General features: G+C 42.3%; 1 protein-coding gene across 13 annotated transcripts in view; it reads right to left on the bottom strand.

Moving 5' to 3' along the window:
• KIAA1217 (KIAA1217 ortholog) overlaps positions 1-18,241 on the bottom strand; it is a 303,651-nt gene that overhangs the window by 95,757 nt on the left and 189,653 nt on the right. For all 13 annotated transcript variants that reach the window (XM_047865682.1, XM_047865674.1, XM_047865672.1 and 10 more), the window contains 2 exons: positions 5,919-6,117; positions 1,733-1,826 (listed from right to left, as the gene is read on the bottom strand). In XM_047865682.1, coding sequence (XP_047721638.1) covers positions 1,733-1,826; positions 5,919-6,117 — 293 coding nt within the window. The remainder of the gene's footprint in view (positions 1-1,732; positions 1,827-5,918; positions 6,118-18,241) is intronic.

Genomic DNA, 18,241 nt, shown 5'->3' with positions numbered 1-18,241 from the left:
CAGTCCATGTTTCATGATCAGCATGACTCAATCTGTCTTCACGTGGTGCTGGTTTACATTTAAAGTGTAACTAGCTAAAAATAAGCCTCAAAATCCTAGATTTTCTGAAGTAGCAACACAGCCTTCACTTCAAATTGCACATCATTTCTGACATAAAAAAAGCAGTTGAGGACGCAAGAAGCCTTTTTCCCAAGGTGTGGGCTCTGTCCCACAATGTCATCACTCATATTGCAGTCCAGCATTCCCTAGAAATTCTTCCAGTGCTTTCGATCGGACCTCCTGGCCTCTCGGTCCTAAACTCACACACCTTGTGGGGGACACAGAACAATCGTCCCCCAAAGATGTCTGCATCCGAATCCATTGAACCTCTGACTATACAGGAAAGGGGGATTAAGGTTGCTACAGAGCCGACCTTAAAATAAGGAGATTATTTTGGAGCACTGGGTGGGCTCGATGTAATCACAAATGTCCTTAAAAGTGGAAGAGGGAGGGTTAGAGACGTGATGATGGAAGCAGGGTCAGAGAGATGCTATTTGGCTGAGTCTGAAGATGGAGAAAGGGGACCACAAGTCAAGGAATGCGTGTGACCTCCAGAAACCGGGAAAAATGGAAACATTCTCTCTACAGCTTCCAGAAAGGACAGCTGATGTCCTGTCAATGACTCCTGGAGTTTATAGTCCACTGAGGACCATGTCAGACTTCTGACCTCGAGAAGTTTAAGATAGCAAACCTGTGTCATGTTAAGCCACTAAACGTATATTCATTTGTTACAGCAACAACAGCAAACTGATACGTGCTGTCCGGAAGCAGAGACAGCCTTACCTCGGGAATGCTACCACGACACGGACAGTGCCTGGTCTCTTTGACAAGAACACCTATTCATTTACTTTTTTCTAGTTAAACTCCAGCATCCAGCAAAGTGCTAATCCTCAGAAAGGATGATATAAAATGGTGCAGCATCTTCTAAATTTGTGTGTGTGGTGGGGAGGAGGTACAGCTGGAGGGGAACGTAACGTTATTGTTAGAAACTCAATCCCTTTTTAGCGAACCTGCATTAATGTGATTTTAAAAACCTGCCTTTTCTGTTCCCCGGTGCTTTTTTCTTCAAAACATCCCTGTGTGCTTTGAATGTTTGGATAATCTTCTGAGATGATCTACATCTAGAGAACTTTAGCTCCCAAATCATGCAGATTTTTGGACTATGCCTTCAACGTGATTCAGATAAGGTCTGATAATGTTAATACAGTACAGCAGCAAACGGTCTTCAATTCAAAAGGGAACAATTTAAGTAGGATGCTTGGAATAGCTGACAGGAGAATGTTAACAGATTCTACGTGGAACTGTACATTGGTTTTGTTGTTGTTGTTGTTTTGTTAGTTTTCATTGGAGAAAAAAAGAGCAAGAGATCCTCTGAGTAAGTTAATTGTACGTAGACCACAGATACTTTTATGCAAAGATTCGCAGGATCCCCTCGGAGTGAGGACACAACGAAATTCCATGCTTAGAGATAAATGAGGATGTGTCGGGCCCTATATCACTCCCTTTGCCCCAAATGTCCAGGAAATCTGATTTCTTTACCAAGGAACAAATAATGAGTCATCAGACAAGATGAGTGTTGAGAACCTTTAAGATCTGATGGTGGACTGTGGTTGCCATCAGGAGACCATGCCAGAGAACAAATGGGCCGGTCTGACCTGTCGAACAAAATTAAAAATAGAACGGGAACACTTACCCTCATGTCTCCATTCACAGTTTTCGGTGTGTGATTGAATGCGTGCGCAGGGTCTTTATTGTACACTTTGAGGAGCGATCGGTCCTGAATGTTCCTGGAATCAAACACAGCAATAACTATGGCAGATGAAAGGAGCCTTATTTTGGCCATGTCCTTTGCCTGCCCTGGAGAATCAGGTAAAAGACATGAACAGACACTCCAGCTGTTGTCGACAATCAACCAGACAAAAAGTCCCTTCACCACAAAATAGGCAAAAATAAATAAGGAAAAGGAGAAAAGTGACGTCGGCTTTTCTATCCTGTTTTTGTTCTTAGGAAAGTATCAGTCTTTCCCCAGCGTCCTCCACCCACAAATACCAGGTAGCAGGGGCTTTCTTTCAAGATTTGAGCAAGGAAAGCTAACACTTAAAGAGACAATAAAGCTCCAATACTTACAATACGTTCAAAGAGATTTGGTTAATATTTAAATATTTAATAGTTTACTTTGCCCAAACACCTGGTTTTCTGCTTATCTCATGAATGCGCACAAATGAAAATGGTTTCCCCTTCAAATACTTTCAGCAAGGAAAAGAAAATGTATTTGCAGTCCAGAAAAAAAAAAAAAAGTACCACCAAGATCAAAACTAGTATCCTTCCGATGCTTTTTTTTTTTTTTTCTCTTCCACAGTGGGTTTTAAAAAGACTTTTCTGCATACAGGTTGACTTACTGGACGTGCAGGGTGTTTAGAAGGAATAGCAGAGAAAGTCTTCCGCTGGTCTGTTTCTCCTTCTGAGCCTAGCGTTTAGAGCTCCAGTGTCAGCCATACTGCAGCAAAGGACAGAAGTCCCACACCTTGCTTAGAGCCCTACCTTATAATTGTTTAAAAGCATATGAACTTCTATGAAGTCCTTCTCCCTCCACATTCAGCTTTCATCAGCAGAAGGGCCACCCAGGGCACTTTCAGCCCCGTCTACACTGAGTCTCCCCAAGGCCGGCGCGCTGAGCTCAGGGAAATGTGTGCAGGAAAACGCATTCCTTTCCTCCAGGTGCAGCACACGCTCTGTGGGCTGATCGCAATCTCTGGCATTACTGGGTTATGTTTTGTTTTAAATGAAGTGAGGGATTCTTGGACTGGTCTTGCTTCCCTCCTTTAAATATGTCAGTAATTGCTTTGAAGCAATGACTAGCCCAAGCTTGCATGGCTGCCCCAGCCTTCAAGTAGCTCATTACAAGCTGGTGTGAGAGGGGTTGGGTTACTTCGAAGGCAAGAGCTCACAGAAGGTGAGGATACAGGAATTCCCTAAAGGACCCTCCTGTGGCTGGAGGGGGGAGGGAGTCACAAGTGACAATATGAAGAAGCTGAAAACCTCACTTGAGCCATGAAAAAAACTTAGTGTGATTCTAAAGGTATTTTAAAAAGATGAGGTTGGTTTATGATTAATTTAGAAACATGCTCATCCAAGAGGAACCAACAGCAAAGGCCCAGATTGCATTTACCATGGCAACATTTACAACATGGGATTTCAACCTGACCGCTCTACAGCATTTCCTTAAGGAAAATACGAAGAACCCAACACAATGACGAAATAGTTAAATGTTTAACAAATACGCTCTCACTTCAAAAATACTAGATATGAAAGGAAATTTGTCTCAAAAATACTGGATGTGGAAGGAAATTTGTCTCTGGGCTCAGAAGATGAAAGCCATTGTCTTCAGTTATAGTCTACATGGTACATTTTGTGGGGAAGGGGGCACTGTATATAATGCCGATGGTGAGAAGTTATTCTCCCATTCAAATAAAACATAATTGAGGCATTTTATGCACATGAGCAAAGAAAGAGAGTAATTCTTGGGAAACAAACCTACATTTGATCACCTAGCATAAACATTATATTCATCACGAAATAAAAACACTTTACCCACTTAAAATATTTGTAGGTCCATTTTTATAAGGAAATCAAAATACTGAAAAGTAAAATTATAGACAAAGTTATAAATCAATGACTTTCCAGTTAAACATTAAAAAAATTTTTTTAACGTTTATTCAGAGACAGAGTACGAGCAGGGGAGGGGCAGAGAGAGAGGGAGACACAGAATCGGAAGCAGGCTCCAGGCTCTGAGCTGTCAGCACAGAGCCTGACCCGGGGCTCAAACTCATGAATCGCGAGATCATGACGTGAGCCGAAGTCGGATGCTTACCCGACTGAGCCACCCAGGCGCCCCACCAGTTAAACATTTTAAATGAGATTAAAATCACTTTCACAAATGTAAACATATTAACTGAATATTATTAATGTTTAAAGAAAGGATCCCATCTTCTCTCAAGCACTATTTTTATCTATTTTGTCAACTGACTTTGCACCAAGGAGAAGTATCTCAGTTTGAAATTTGGGGCGACCTCGTCCTCTTTGACCTCCCTCCCATCTCTTTTTCTAAGACTTCCTTGCAACACTCTGGAAGAACGTGTAGAGGAAACCCTAGCAGTAGCACCCTGAGTTTGGGAAAGTCTCTAGAAAATCGTGACTCATTGCAGTTTAAAAGTGCTTGCATGAAAATAAATAAGTCAATAAATAAAAATGGTTGCAAGACAGTGGGGTCCAATTGTTTCTAATCACCTCATCAGGCTTGAGCTCCATAATGAAAAGTGGCTTCGTGTAGTGTCATACGGATTTACTATTCCAGTACTCTGACTGCACAACATGGAAATTCAAGGAAATTGCTGTAAAACAATTGCTGTATGTCAGTGTGAAAATACTACACGCGATCGTATGACCGCAAACACACTCTTCAGAGATCCTGCGATCGCTCCACGTTTAAGTTCATGCTCTATAAATTCGATTTTGTTTTTTGGTGGCAGGCTGATTAATAATTTATTTCAAAAAACAGACATGAATTTTCTGATACCCATGAATATTTAAACATGTTTTTTAAAAGCAGCAAGGCCGTGCAACAGATGTAGCACCCATACCTTAGGGCATGCGTCAAACTTTGAAAGCCCTAAATTACTCATACACTTTGGCACACGCCTAAATATGTCATCTGTGATCATTGTTAGATATTTATCAGTTTACACTTCGTATGCACTAGGAGGCATATTTTTAGGAAGTGGTTCTTACTAATTTCATAATGAAGAAACAGGGCCTCCTGTTGTCCCCATGGGGAAGGGACCCAAAAATCCAAGTTGTGGACCAGGTCAGTTGGTCAGAGAACATTCCGAGGGAATAAAAAACTTGTCACCAAGGATGCGGACAGTCAGGCCTGGGGCTGGGCTTGGAAATAACCTGGCTGTGTGATCTTGAATGAGCCCTTTAACTTTTACACATCCGAGTTTCTGGTCCCATAAAATGAAAGGGCGGAATTAGTCACTACATAATTTTTTAAGTTCTAAAATGTCTAGAGGCTATAGGAGCGACTGCTTTTCTGGGCTGACCTAAGTCCGGTTTGTCAGGCTGTTTGGCTGGAAGAGATCAGATGGGTCCCCTCTGCTCTGGACACACCAACACCTCAGTAGACACAGATGCTTTTACTTCTGTGCAGCCTGCTGTGGCTTGAGTCTGCTTAGCTTCATTTGAGAGGACATTTTCCTGGGGGCCCTGGAGAAAGCCCACCTGGGAAGTGAGATTCTTTGGTAAGGCCAACTATTTAAGAAAAACATGAAAAAGGACAATGTTTCTCAGTCTTTTTTCTTGTGGACAACAGCACAGGGTCCCCTGCTTTGACTCTAACCTGTTGGTTTAAATAATGGCGCAGTGGGATCATTACCTAAAATGTTTCACGGCCTCTGTGAGGGAAAGAGCACTTGAGAAGGAGCTGGGAAAGTTCCAGTCACAAGCATGGCCTTATGGTGTTGATCAAGTCCCTCCACTACCTTCTGGGCCTCAGTTTCCCTAACTCTTAGTGGACTAGATTATTTCTTAACATTCTTTTCAGATGTAATAGGCAAGGATCTATGTGGAAGAAGTCTGTCCTCATCTTTGTAAACCAGACCTTATAAATGGATTACAGAAAAGCAGATCGTGAATCCACACCTGGGGGTAAGATAAGCCTACCAATCAGGGTAATAGCTGTGCTTTGTTCATGGGGACATGGAGAGATTAGGACTCAGTACAAACTGTAACAATGCTAACTGCAGTATGTTGGACATACACACACACACACACACACACACACACACACACGCACACACACACACGATGTAACTACCTACCTTACATCGTTTAGTTCATAATAGACATTTCTGCTTTCGTCTTTGATGTAAATGGCAACACTGGGCGACTCTAGCATCTTCATGGTGAGCTGCTGTGGAAAGGCACTTACGAAGAGAGCACGGATTGTGTCTGCACTTGTGATTTCATTCGGCATCCTGAGCTGCTTGGTTTCGTCCCCATACTGGAGATAGAGAACCCCTGCATGCAAAATGAACAAGGTTATCAGTCCCAGATCAAGATGCACACAACACGCAGCAAAAGTTCAGCCACTCCTGTCTTACCACAGACAGCAATGTTCAGGACAAGCTTGGAAAGAGTGTAATAAGAGACATTTGTTTGGAATTTCCAAAGATTCGCATAAATATTCACTTTTATTCCTTGGAGTCCAGGCAGATGTTAAAGAGGCTAATTTTCAACTCTTAAAACCAGAGACAGGAAGCCAACTTCTGGTAGCCGAAAGCAAAAGACAATACTCGATTCCCCTGAAAGGAATATTTAGGAATTTGACTCGTAGGGTGATTTTCCCCATGTCTTTCGCTAACTAACAACACAATCATTACAGTGATGGGTACGCCAAATAGTTTAAATCTTTATAGTCCATTCAGAGACATGTTAAGAGGAAAGGCTACAATATTTCTGTGGCTCTAATACATATTTATTGAATGTTTATGCCAAATGAAACTATCTAAGAAAAGAATCTGGTACCCCAATGTTTCAGAAAGAAAATGGAGCAAACCAGTTACACAAAAGACAAATGGAAACATCAGATCACAGAATTTTGGAGTTCCAGGGGGTATGTGGCTTCCAATGAACAATACCTCCCGGTATTCATACCCCTGTGAGTGTAATCCCTTACCACATTGTGTCTGGGTTTGACCATGTCTCGCTTGTTTTGACCAATGAGACATTAGCATGCAAAATGCAAAATGGAGGCTTGGTAAGTGCTTGCACACTAGACCTTATCTTCTCGATGAGTGTGGTGTTGGACGCTCCCTCACTGAACCAAGCTTCTGTGAGTCCACCTGAGCCCAATGGCGAGGCCACATGAAGAAGAATGAAAGTCCTGACTGACAGCCCCCACTAAGCACCCATTCGATAGCCGGACCACTGGCCAGTCATGTGGGTGACCCATCTTGAGAGCACCTCCAGCTCCCAGGTGACCTGCTCCAGCTGTCAGATGGAACAGAAATGCAATGCCCCCTCCAAGCCCTGCCGAAACTACAGAATAAAGCAAATAAATAGTTGTTAATTTAACTCACTATGTTTAGGGTCCCTTGTTATTCAGAAATGTATAACTGAAACAGGGTATCAAAGATCCGGACATTTCATTTGAATCCACTTCCTGTGAGAATCTATTGAGGACAGACTAATACCCTTAGAGTAAGCCTTGGCAGGAGAGACTCAAAAGAGAATAGAATATGGTTTCTGATTAAAGATGGCAATTCATGCAACGTATTCGTCTCTATCTCCTCCTGAAAGTCCATTAAAGTGACAACGGAGATTAACAAAGCATAAATTAAAGAATTAAGGGAATGAGAGAGGAAACAACAGACAAGAGAAAGTCAACACCTAAGTCTTCAAGGGGAGAACTCCACATAAAACATGCAGGGCTGGGGTGCCTGGGTGGCTCAGTCAGTTAAGTGTCTGACTCTTGATTTCGGCTCAGGTCATGATCTCAGGGTCGTGAGATTGAGCCCTGCATTAGGCTCTGTGCTGAGCGTGGAGCCTGCTTGAGATTCTCTCCCTCCCTTTCCCTCTGCCCCTCCCCAACCTGTGTGCGAACTTGAGCACTCTCTCTCTCAAAAAATAAAAATAAACTAAAATAAAGAAATATCCCTTAAAAAAAAACCAACAAAACAAAACAAAGCAGACTAACAGACAAAAAACATGCAGGGCCAGGGAAGCTCCAAAACCAAAGCACCAGATCCTTCTGAGGGGAGGAATTCAGACTGAGTGCAAATCACGAAGCCTGATGGAACTGTTCCTTCTTTTTAATGGTGCTGCAAACGGTTTGAAACTCCCCTTCTATCCCACTCAGCCAACCGACTCCCTACAGAAGAAGACTTAAGAGGTAGAAAAAAACAGACTGGATTCTGGCTCATCAGGCACAGGGGAGAGTGGGTGAGGTGCCTTCTGACAAAACGCTTGCAAAGAGGTGACCCTCAGTCAGGAAGCTGGAGGAACCCTACAGGGGTTCCATTACACTTGAGGGTAACGGTCAAGTGCTGTCTGATCACCTCATTGCGAAGTGGCCCAACCCCATATGAAAGCTTCCAGTTAGTACGACTATGCCCCACTCACACACTCACAGACTACCCAGGATTAACAGACATTTCACAGAAACCACTAACATGAAACACCAAAATAAACAGAAAACAGAAACTCAGAAAAGATGAGACTGTCCAAGAAAAGGGGAACATTTGGAGAACAAGGGCAGTCTCTGGGAACCATGACAGCAGGAATTAAGAATTGAGGGAGAAGAGGCGTGCCTGGCAGGCTCAGTCAGTAGAGCATGTGACTTTTGATCTTGGGGTTGGGCGTACAGATTACTTAATTAAAAAAAAAATTCAGGGAGGAAGAAAAAGTTGATGAAATCACAGAAAGCAGAGCAAAAAGATGACGGGACAGGAGACAGTGAAAAACAGTAAGAAAAACAGAATTATTTCAGAGCATCCCAAGTCTTACTAACTGGAATTTGGATAAAAGAGATCAGGGAAAGCAAAAGTTCTACAAAAAGTATCCTGAAAAAATGTTCCCCCACACTGAAGGACCTGACATCAGAGATCGAAAAAGCTTATGAAACACACCACAGACTCGGGCTTGTCACTGAGACATTCCAGATGGTAAGGGGAGAACAGAAGGTCCTACAAGTTCCCAGGGATTTGGGGAGGAAGGTCATAAAGAATCAGGAGTCAGAAAGGCATTAGAACAGCCACCCGGAGGGGGCTTGGGTGGCTCAGTTGGTCTAGCTTCTGACTCTTGATTTCAGTTCAGGTCATGATCTCATGGTCCTGAGATGGAGGCCCCCATTGGGCTCTGTGCTGGACATGGAAGCTGTTTAAGATTCTCTCTCTCCCTCTCTCTCTGCCCTTTCCTTACTCTCTCTCTCTAAAAAAAAATAAATTAAAAAATTTTTCAATAAAAAAGTAAATAAAATGAAGGAAGGAAGCAAAGAAGGAAAGAAAGGAAGGAAGGAAGGAAGGAAGGAAAGAGAAAGAAAGAAAGAAGGAAAGAAAGAAAGAAGAAGGAAGAAAGAAAGGAAGAAAAAGAAAGTCAGTCAATAGCAACTCAGAAACCAGAAGACAATGGAGAAATAGCTTTGAAAATCCGGAAGGAAATATTTTTGATCTCGGTCTATATCCACGCAGACCATCAATGAGGTATTTATCATAATCAGCTTCTCATGAGGCCTTTCCACCTTGTCCAAAATTTCAGCAACCATTCACCCTAATACTTCATACCCCCCATTCTTATTTCATTTCTATTCCTCAGTAACATTCACATACAGTGTAATTCATATTTTAACTCTTGCTGTTATTTGTCATCACTTTCTTCCTCTAGACTGTAACCTTCATGAGGTCTGGGATTGGTTTTTAAACTTTTGTTGTTGTTCACCACAGAACCCTTAGTGCCTATAGATACCACCTGTCGCGAAGCAAGTTCTCAACAAATGTCTGTTGAATGAATGAAGGAATGAATGGTTTGTCAGTCAGCCAAAAGGAATGTTCGCCTGGGGTCTGTGCAAGCTGTAAGGGCTTTTGCTACATGAAACAGCCTAGTAGTCTTGTTTCTGATTTGTACACAGATTAGAAATACTTTCTGAAGTAGCTGTTTCCTTACTCCTTGATTGGAGTAGTCCTTCTGCACTGAGCATAAGCAGCTAGATTTCCCCTCCGAGGAAATTTTGATCCTCAACTTCTTCAGGGAGTGAGTTTTTCAAAATATCCATGCCGTTACAGATTCCTCAGGGTTCAGAAAAATCCTTTCGAGTCTGTCTGATCACACAGATCTTGCAATTTTTCGTCCCAAACGGGAGACGTGGTGACTGCCCCAATGGGATCGGTAATGCCGTAGCAAAATGCCAAAACCACTCTTGAGGTCTGGGACCCGACCATGCCTGGGCGAGGCCCCCGCCAATGGGTTACTTATGGCCTCGCTACAGTCAAATATGACAGCCTCATTCACCCAGAGGGCCTGGTTCTCATTCCCACATCTGCATTCTGTACGTGTGTGTGCTTGAAATAGAATTTGTAGGCTCTGAGTGAAAAAAAAAAAGAAAAGATTGGGCCCAAATGACGGTTACCTCAGGGTCTGGCTGGTGCAGCTGCCAGCTGGGGCTAAGAGTCCAGTTAGAGATTGTGAAAATCCGGAGAAGACGGGAAAAATGCCTTTTCAAACAGAGGGGAAGAGTCTTTTTGCACTGGATTCAGTTTGCTTTCTCGACTCAGGAGAGGTATTTAGAAATGCTTTAAGTCAGAAGGCAATCTCTTAATACATGATGGCGTTTTACTGGCATGGTGATGAGATTCAGTACACGCTGGCTACTTTCCTAGCCCTCGGCTGTACTGCCTGATCCAGATTCCAGGGGCAGTCTGAAGGACTTTGGATCATAAACTCTCCTTTTGTGAAGGAGGAGGACAGGGAAACGCCTTTAGAGGAGGTCTGCTATGTGTCAGCAACGGGGTGCACAGTTTTCCCATCAGCACTGTGTCTCCTGTCAGGTGGCTATGATGGCCCCATGTCACAGATAAGGAAAAGGAAGATCAGAAGGTCCAAGGTGCCTGCCTAAAGCGAAAGCTAGTAAATGGCTATCTAGCTTCGATATCCCATTCTGTCAATCACAGACCCCACAATCCCTCCCTTGACGCATAAGGCGTCTGAAATTCTGCACCGAGTCTTACCCATCTCCTCCACTCTTCCTCTCTGGACAATGCTAGCTGTCCTCACACTCTTCTCCTGCCCATCGGCTTGATGATACTGAAGCATGATGGGGGTGGGGGGGCAGCTCAGAAAAAAAGATTCCCGTCTTTAAGTCTACTTAAACACTGACATGTGGTTGGAAACAATCCACTTTGCCGAGGGGAGCCGGGGCAGGCATAGGGCTCTGAGAGCAACAGTATTGAAATCAACCTCAAGACACCTGGAGCCCCTCTGAGAGGCCAGAATGTCCCAGGGTTCTTCCACCTCAATGGCCCTGCAGAGGCAATGTGGATTTTTCACCAAGAACTCTTGGTCACATTTTACAAAACAGAAATAAAGTACGCTTGGCAGGTCACGCTGGGGCTATACATCCTTATAATCTTTTGAATCTCGGAATGAGTTCCGGAACGTGGGACATCTCGAATATTCCTTGTCTTGATGTAGTTAAGCAAGGATTTTCACCCAGTCGCCTTGCTACGGACTGAATGTCTGTGTGCCTCCCCCCCCCCATTCTTATGTTAAAACCCTAATCTCCCAGGTGATGGTGTTTGGAGGTGGGGCCTCTGGGAGGTAATTAGGCCCCCAAGGGTGGAGGACCCCCATGCCAGGAGTGCCCTTCTAAGAAGCGACACAAGAGTTTGTTTTCTCTCTCCGTTTTCTGTCACACAGACATAGACTGAGAAGAGAGCCATCGGCGAACCGTGAAGTGGGTCCGCCCCGGGCACCAGCCGGATTTGCTGGTGCCTTGGTCTTGAACTTCCAGCCTTTGGAACTGTGACAAATACGCTGTTTTAAGATACTCTGTGTACTCGAGTTTGTGACAGCAGCCTGAATGGGCCAATACAGACCTCAGTCTCCCATTGCGGCCCTATTACCCCACACCAGGCCGCAGTCCTATGGCACTCTGGATGTGCCGCAAATCTTGCTGTTCTGTGAACTCAGCATGCACGCTTACGACGCACGCTGCACCGCCACCGTGGGTGACCTTCCCACCAGTTTGCTGGGCACACACACTACCTCCTCTGAGCCATCTTCCGCGACCACTCCTGTGTCACGTTTCCACTGAGAATCGAGGAATTAATTTTTCTTTCTTTTCAAGTTTATTTATTCTGAGAGACAGAACAAGAGAATGCGTGTGCGTGCACGCAAGCAGGGGAGGGGCAGAGAGAGGCTCTGTGCCGTGAGCGCAGAGCCCGATGTGGGGCTCAAACCCACGAACTGGGAGATGGTGACCTGAGTTGAAATCAAGAGCTGGACGCTTAACCATCAGAGCCACCCAGGTGCCCCAGGAATTAATTTTTCTTACACCTGTGCTCACATTGTGTTTTACAAATTACAAGCATGGCTTTTTTTTAAAAAAAAAATTAATGTTTATTTGTTTTTTAAGAGAGAGATCAAGTGCAAGCAGGGGAAAGACAGAGAGAAAGGGAGACACAGAATCCGAGGCAGGCTCCAGGCTCTGAGCTGTCAGCACAGAGTCCGACGCGGGGCTCAAACTCACGAACCGTGAGATCGTGACCTGAGCTGAAGTCAGACGCTTAACCGACTGAGGCACCCAGGCGCTCCACAAGTATAGCTTTTAATTCCACAGTATGATTACCTGCATTCATCAGATGGGAATATATAGTAGAATGTTAGACTCGTAGTAGATGCTCACATATCTTTCAGCTGAAATGAATTCAATTCTCCCTGTAATGCGGCCAATCTAATATGTATGCTTCCCTTCTGGCATGCCTTCCATAATCTCCCCTAAATGGCATTTCCCACAGGCAGATGATGGGGACAATCCAAATGACCTACATTCCTCAGTTTCTCCAAATCCAATTTATGATTATGCAAATCAGTATCTGCATTACAACTATTGCAAATGGCCAATGCCTTAAAAATAGAAAGAGTGCTTATAGTACTTTCCGATAGGGAACTCAGTTGTCAACTTAATAAGAAAAATATAAATATGAAAATATTAAGATAGCTTTTTATACCTGTGAAATTGGCAAAGGCGTTTACAGTACAATAAACAGTGCTGACAAGGGTTGGGAAAGTGAATTTTCTCACATACCACTGTTGGGAAAGTAAACTGACAGCGCTTCTCTAAAGGGCTATTTGTGTCAAAAGCCCTCTAAATTACACATACGGTTTGAGCCGATAATTTCATTTCTACATATTTATGCATGAAGATGTAGTTGTCAGGATGCTCAATAAAACATCATCTATAGGAAGAACATAGGGGAATTCCAACATTAGGGGAGTCATTTAATAAATCCATTCATTTGATAAATAAATTCGTTGAACACTACACTGTCATTAAAGGAATTCTAGAAGGATACGAGAAAATTTTTATAGTTTGTTAAGTGGTAAAGCATACTACAAAACAGAAAGGAACCAGATTTGTAGAAATCAGTTAATCACCTTGATGGCAGGGATGATGGAACAGGTCTTGTTTGGTTTGAAGCTTATACAGTTTTGAGGGACCTCTTTAAGAACAATTAGAAATATCAAATCCAGTAGGAAAGTTAATTACTTATGCATGGGGACCTGAACCTTGGTTTCATCAAGTTCATGGTAAGTCTACCTATTTGATGACTGCACACCAAAGTGACAAGAAGAGTCATTGTCTTTGGGTGATAAGGTCATGGATGATATTGTTCTCTGCGATTTTTCTGCATATTCTCCATTTCCTAGAATAAGTATGCTTTCATTTGATCATTTGAAAAGGTAACCTCCACAGATCTAAAGAGACTGGCCAACTAGGGATTCTCCTCAGGAAACCGGGGAGTTTTTTCAGCCGGAAGAGATGGGCCAAGGAGGCTGCTCCTAGAAAAATTTCCATTGGCGTCGGCAGAATTGTAAACTGGCATCTGAAATGGGGACGGCATTGGTGGTTGATATAAACCAAAGATTCCAGATTAGTTAACACGCTGGTGTACCCTTAAGAGACTGAATTCAAGAGTCTTATGATTTAGAACAAAATGAACTGAAGGGGACCTGTAGGGATGGCTTCATCCCTTCACTACATAAGCCCCTATGATGTGCCGGGTCCTATACCAGAAATGGGAAGTACAGAGGCAAGCCTCTGGTCACCCTCTGTGTTCCAACCCCTCCAGAGGGGCTCCATAAACGACACTGTTCTTTAGAAGTTAGCGATTCATAGCTAACACCCGCTGGCATTCTGTTTCGGACACAGCAGCGTTTTCAAGACAAGTCTGCGTGGGTTCCTTGAAAAGCTCCAGCATGCCTTCAGATGTCAGTAACTTTTCCTGTCCTGAGCAGACCCATGCTGCTATGTCCCTTCCTATGGAGTAGCTTTTCAAGCAGGTGACAAAGCAGGATGGCGACAGTTGCCTTGTGAGGAGGCACAAGGTAATAGAAAATTTATTCTCCATAGAAAGTTGATAATCTTTATTTTTGGAATAACCTCTCAGCTTTCAGTGTCTTTGTTTTGGGTAACCAACGACTCTTTGCAGAAGTATCTGAAGAACGATTATATCAATCAAATAGCTGCTTATTTCATCCAGATACCTGATATTTAAGGCAATGTAAGACTTTGTGAAGTCTTTTAACTAATTTATCTTCTATTAGTTACAACTGAGGAACTATGGAGGCCCTCTGGAGAATCCCTAAGGGAGAGTCTTTATGAAAGACTAAGAATTTCCTGGCAAATAAATGCAATTTTATGCCAAGTTCTAATTTACAATGTGCTTTAAAGAGTCCTAATTGTGGAGCCACCTGCATTAGCATCACGGAAGAAGATGTTAAAAAAAAATAAGTCTGTTGGAAGTTGAATATGATAGAGTCTTGCCCCACTCAACAACCTGACAGGCAGTAGTCACTGGACAGAGATCCTGCTCGGAGGCACTCATTCTCAAGACAAAGTCTTAGTCATGGCACCATTGCGATTAACTCAACTTCATTTTGTTCCAAATTGGTATACCTGGGACTCAAGTGATATGATAGTACCATTGAAGTGAGATCCCAAAGGCATTTCTCTAAGAAAAAAAAATGCCTTGAAGAATGTGTTGATGACTTCTGGAATTCAAGCTGTGTTGAAGTCATGAGTGTGTCAGATGCTGATTTCTGGGGCTGGGACCCTATTCATTCCCAGTGGATCTTACTGCTTTTTTCCATGGATAGTTAGAAACTTGCCTCTGAAGAAGCTATAATGCACAGTCACTACAGAACTTGCGCAATGTCAAGGGAGTCAATAATTTAATCTTGAAGGTTAGTCAGCAATTAGGGTGGAAAATGCATGGAATGCTGTGAGAAACACCGGAATTAAGTATGAGAAGTACGGTACAACTGTAACTAAATTCTTTCTTATACTTCAGGTGAGCTGTCAGTTAAATTAAACATCGCAATGTCCATTCATTTTATGTTTTTAAATTTTTTATTGTTATTTTATTTTAGAGAGAGAGAGAGAGAGAGCACAAGCAGGGGAGAAGAGCAGAGAGAGAGGGAGAGAGAGAGAGAGAGAGAGAGAGAGAGAGAGAGAGAATATTAGGCATGCTCCATGCTCAGCACAGAGGCTGATGTGGGGTTTGATCCCACGACCCTGGGATCATGACTTGAGCTGAAACCAAGAGTCAGCTGCTCAACCGACTGAGCCACCCAGGCGCCCTGTCAATTCATTTTATAAGGCTAGTATTAATCTGAATGATAGGCAAGTAGTAAAAGGAAAAGCTTGAAATTTAAACGCAACCCCCTAAATAAAATATTAGCAAAACAGACCTAGCAAAGTACGAAAAAATACATCATGACCAAGAAGAATTTATCTCAGGAATATAAGGATGGTTTGACGCTACATAGTCTAGTCCTAATATATTCTACAATAAGAAATAAGAGGAGCTCCATACGATAATCTTGATAGCGTCAGAAAAAGGTTAAGAAAAAATAAGTTATAAGTAAGAACTCTTTTAATTTGGCGAAAGATATCCAACCAAAAACCTCAGAGAAGGGTAACGCTTAATGATGAAACATTAGAAACATTGTCCTTAAACTTGGATTTTTGCGGGGGAATAGGAGCACCAGGCTGGCTCAGTCAGTGGAGCATGAGACTGTTGATCTCAGGGGTGTAAGCCCGAGCCCGATGTTGGGTGTAGAGATTACTCAAAAACAAAAACTTGAAACTCAGATTTTTTGTTATTGCTGCATCTGAAGTCAGTCTGAGTAGCACCGTTAGTACAAGAAAAAGAAATAAAAACGCATATGGATTAGGAAGGATAATCAAAACTGCTTTTTCTCAGGTGATATAACAGCGAATCCAAGGAAACCTGCAGACACACTATTAGAACTAATGAGGATTCAATATGACTGAATGATGTACAATCAATATATAGATTCAACAGCAACCCCAGATACTAGAAAAAAAATTAGAGAACACAGTTTAATAAAAATATACCACTGACAGCAACAATCCTGCAATTCTGAAGAAAACAGTAAGAGGGAGCACTTGCTGTACTAGCTATCAACACTATTAACACTGTGGTTTTGGCACAGGGATGGAACAAACAGAATTATGGAACAAAACAGCCCGGAAAAAGACACGGGATTTATGAAAGCTTGATATATGGCAGAAGGAGTGGGACAAAGCCATGGAGAAAGGACTATTCAAGAAGTAGTGTGAGGAAAGTTGGTTCTCAAAACGGAAAAAGTAAAAAAAGAAAAAAAATCCTTTCCTTATGCTATAAGTAAAATAAATTCCTGATGGACTAAAGACCTGTGAGAAGTTAAAACTACGAGATTTAAAAAACAAAACAAAACAAAACACGATGCTGTCTCCTAACACACTGATATGGGGACTTTTATTTTATTTTATTTTATTTTATTTTATTTTATTTGAGAGAGAGAGAGAGAGAGAGAGAGAGAGAGAGAAGCAGAAGGAGAGGGAGAGAGAGAACCTTAAGCAGGTTCCACACCCAATGTGGAGCCCAACGCGGGGTTCGATCCCATGACCTGAGCTGAAATCAAGAGTCAGATGATTAACTGACTGAGCCACCCAGGCATTACAGGGACTTTTAAAAGAAATAAAAACCATAAGCCATAGAGACAAATACTGCTGAATGACACTACATTATAGAATATTTTTACTGTAAAAGGCATTATCACCAAAATAAAGAAGACAAACCACAGTCTGAGAGAAGTCATTTACAAGTCACGTGTTCTACCAAGGACTAGTATTCAGAATAAATAAAGAACCCTTATCAATCAATAAGAAAATAGAAAGTGGGAAATAATAGATATCCCAAACTCACGGCATAAGAAGGCAACTCGCAGAGGAAGAAGCCCCAGCAGCCAACAATCATAAAAGTGCCCAACCTCACTATTGATTATGGAAATAAAAATGGAAACCATGGCATTGCATACCCATCAGAGAGGCAAAAGTCAGTAAACCCAGTGACCCCAAGTATTGGTGAAGTCATGGAAAATGCAGTCTGCTATTCACTGCTCGTGAGATACCTGGTAAAACTGAAGATGTTCATCCTGTCACCTGACTGTAAATTATCCATCAGAGAGAAGAATCTCACAAGCCAAGCACTTGTTCTAAGATGCTGTTTACAGCATTTCCCACCACTTTGTTCTCAGTGGTTTATTCATATAATGGGACAGTAAACAGCATTTACAATGAAGAAACTAGAACCACATCTATCAATGTGTATCAATATCAAAAACATAATGTTGCATGGCTGCAGAAAGTTACCAAGGATGCACGCAATATGTCCCTATTTATGTAGTTTTATAATGCAGAAAAATAATATATACTATTTATGATATACCAGTAGAAGCACTAAAAATGGCATGACGGTCACATCCCCCAACTTCAGCATGTAGTTAGCTCTGGGGAAGTAGGGAGGAAGAAAAGAAGATCGAATTTTACATTTTACTTCTTTAAAAATGCCAGAGGGCCTGAAGCAATTACAGAAAGATAGTTTTCCTTTCGGGGCACCCAGCTAGCTCAGTCAGAGGAGCATATGACTCTCGATCTTGGGGCCGTGAGCTCAAGCCCCATGTTTGGGACAGAGACTAGTAAAACAAAAATAACTTTAAAAAAAGAGAGAGATACTTTTCCTTTTAAAATTTGACAGAAATGTATAGAGCACTTTCCATGTACCAGACCCTGACCTTTCCACACATTAACTCCTTTAATCTTCTCTATGAGGTCGCTACTGTAATTATCCCCATTTCACAGATGAAGAACACTGAGGCAAGAGAAGTAACTTGTATGACTCATCCTCCCTGTTAATGACAGTAACCACTGTACTATGCTGTCTCTCAACTGTTAAACAGATGCGAATATCTGTTTAATTTTGGTAACGTCTATTATATTATGTTTTCTGTCTTTTTCCATTCAAAAAACTAAAAACCACATATGTGTGTGTGTGTGTATATATATATATATATATATATA

The sequence above is a fragment of the Prionailurus viverrinus genome, chromosome B4 (assembly GCF_022837055.1).
Source record: "Prionailurus viverrinus isolate Anna chromosome B4, UM_Priviv_1.0, whole genome shotgun sequence".
Lineage (NCBI taxonomy): Eukaryota > Metazoa > Chordata > Mammalia > Carnivora > Felidae > Prionailurus > Prionailurus viverrinus.
Note: the sequence above shows the minus strand (reverse complement) of the source record. Positions and strands in the feature narration are given on the sequence as shown.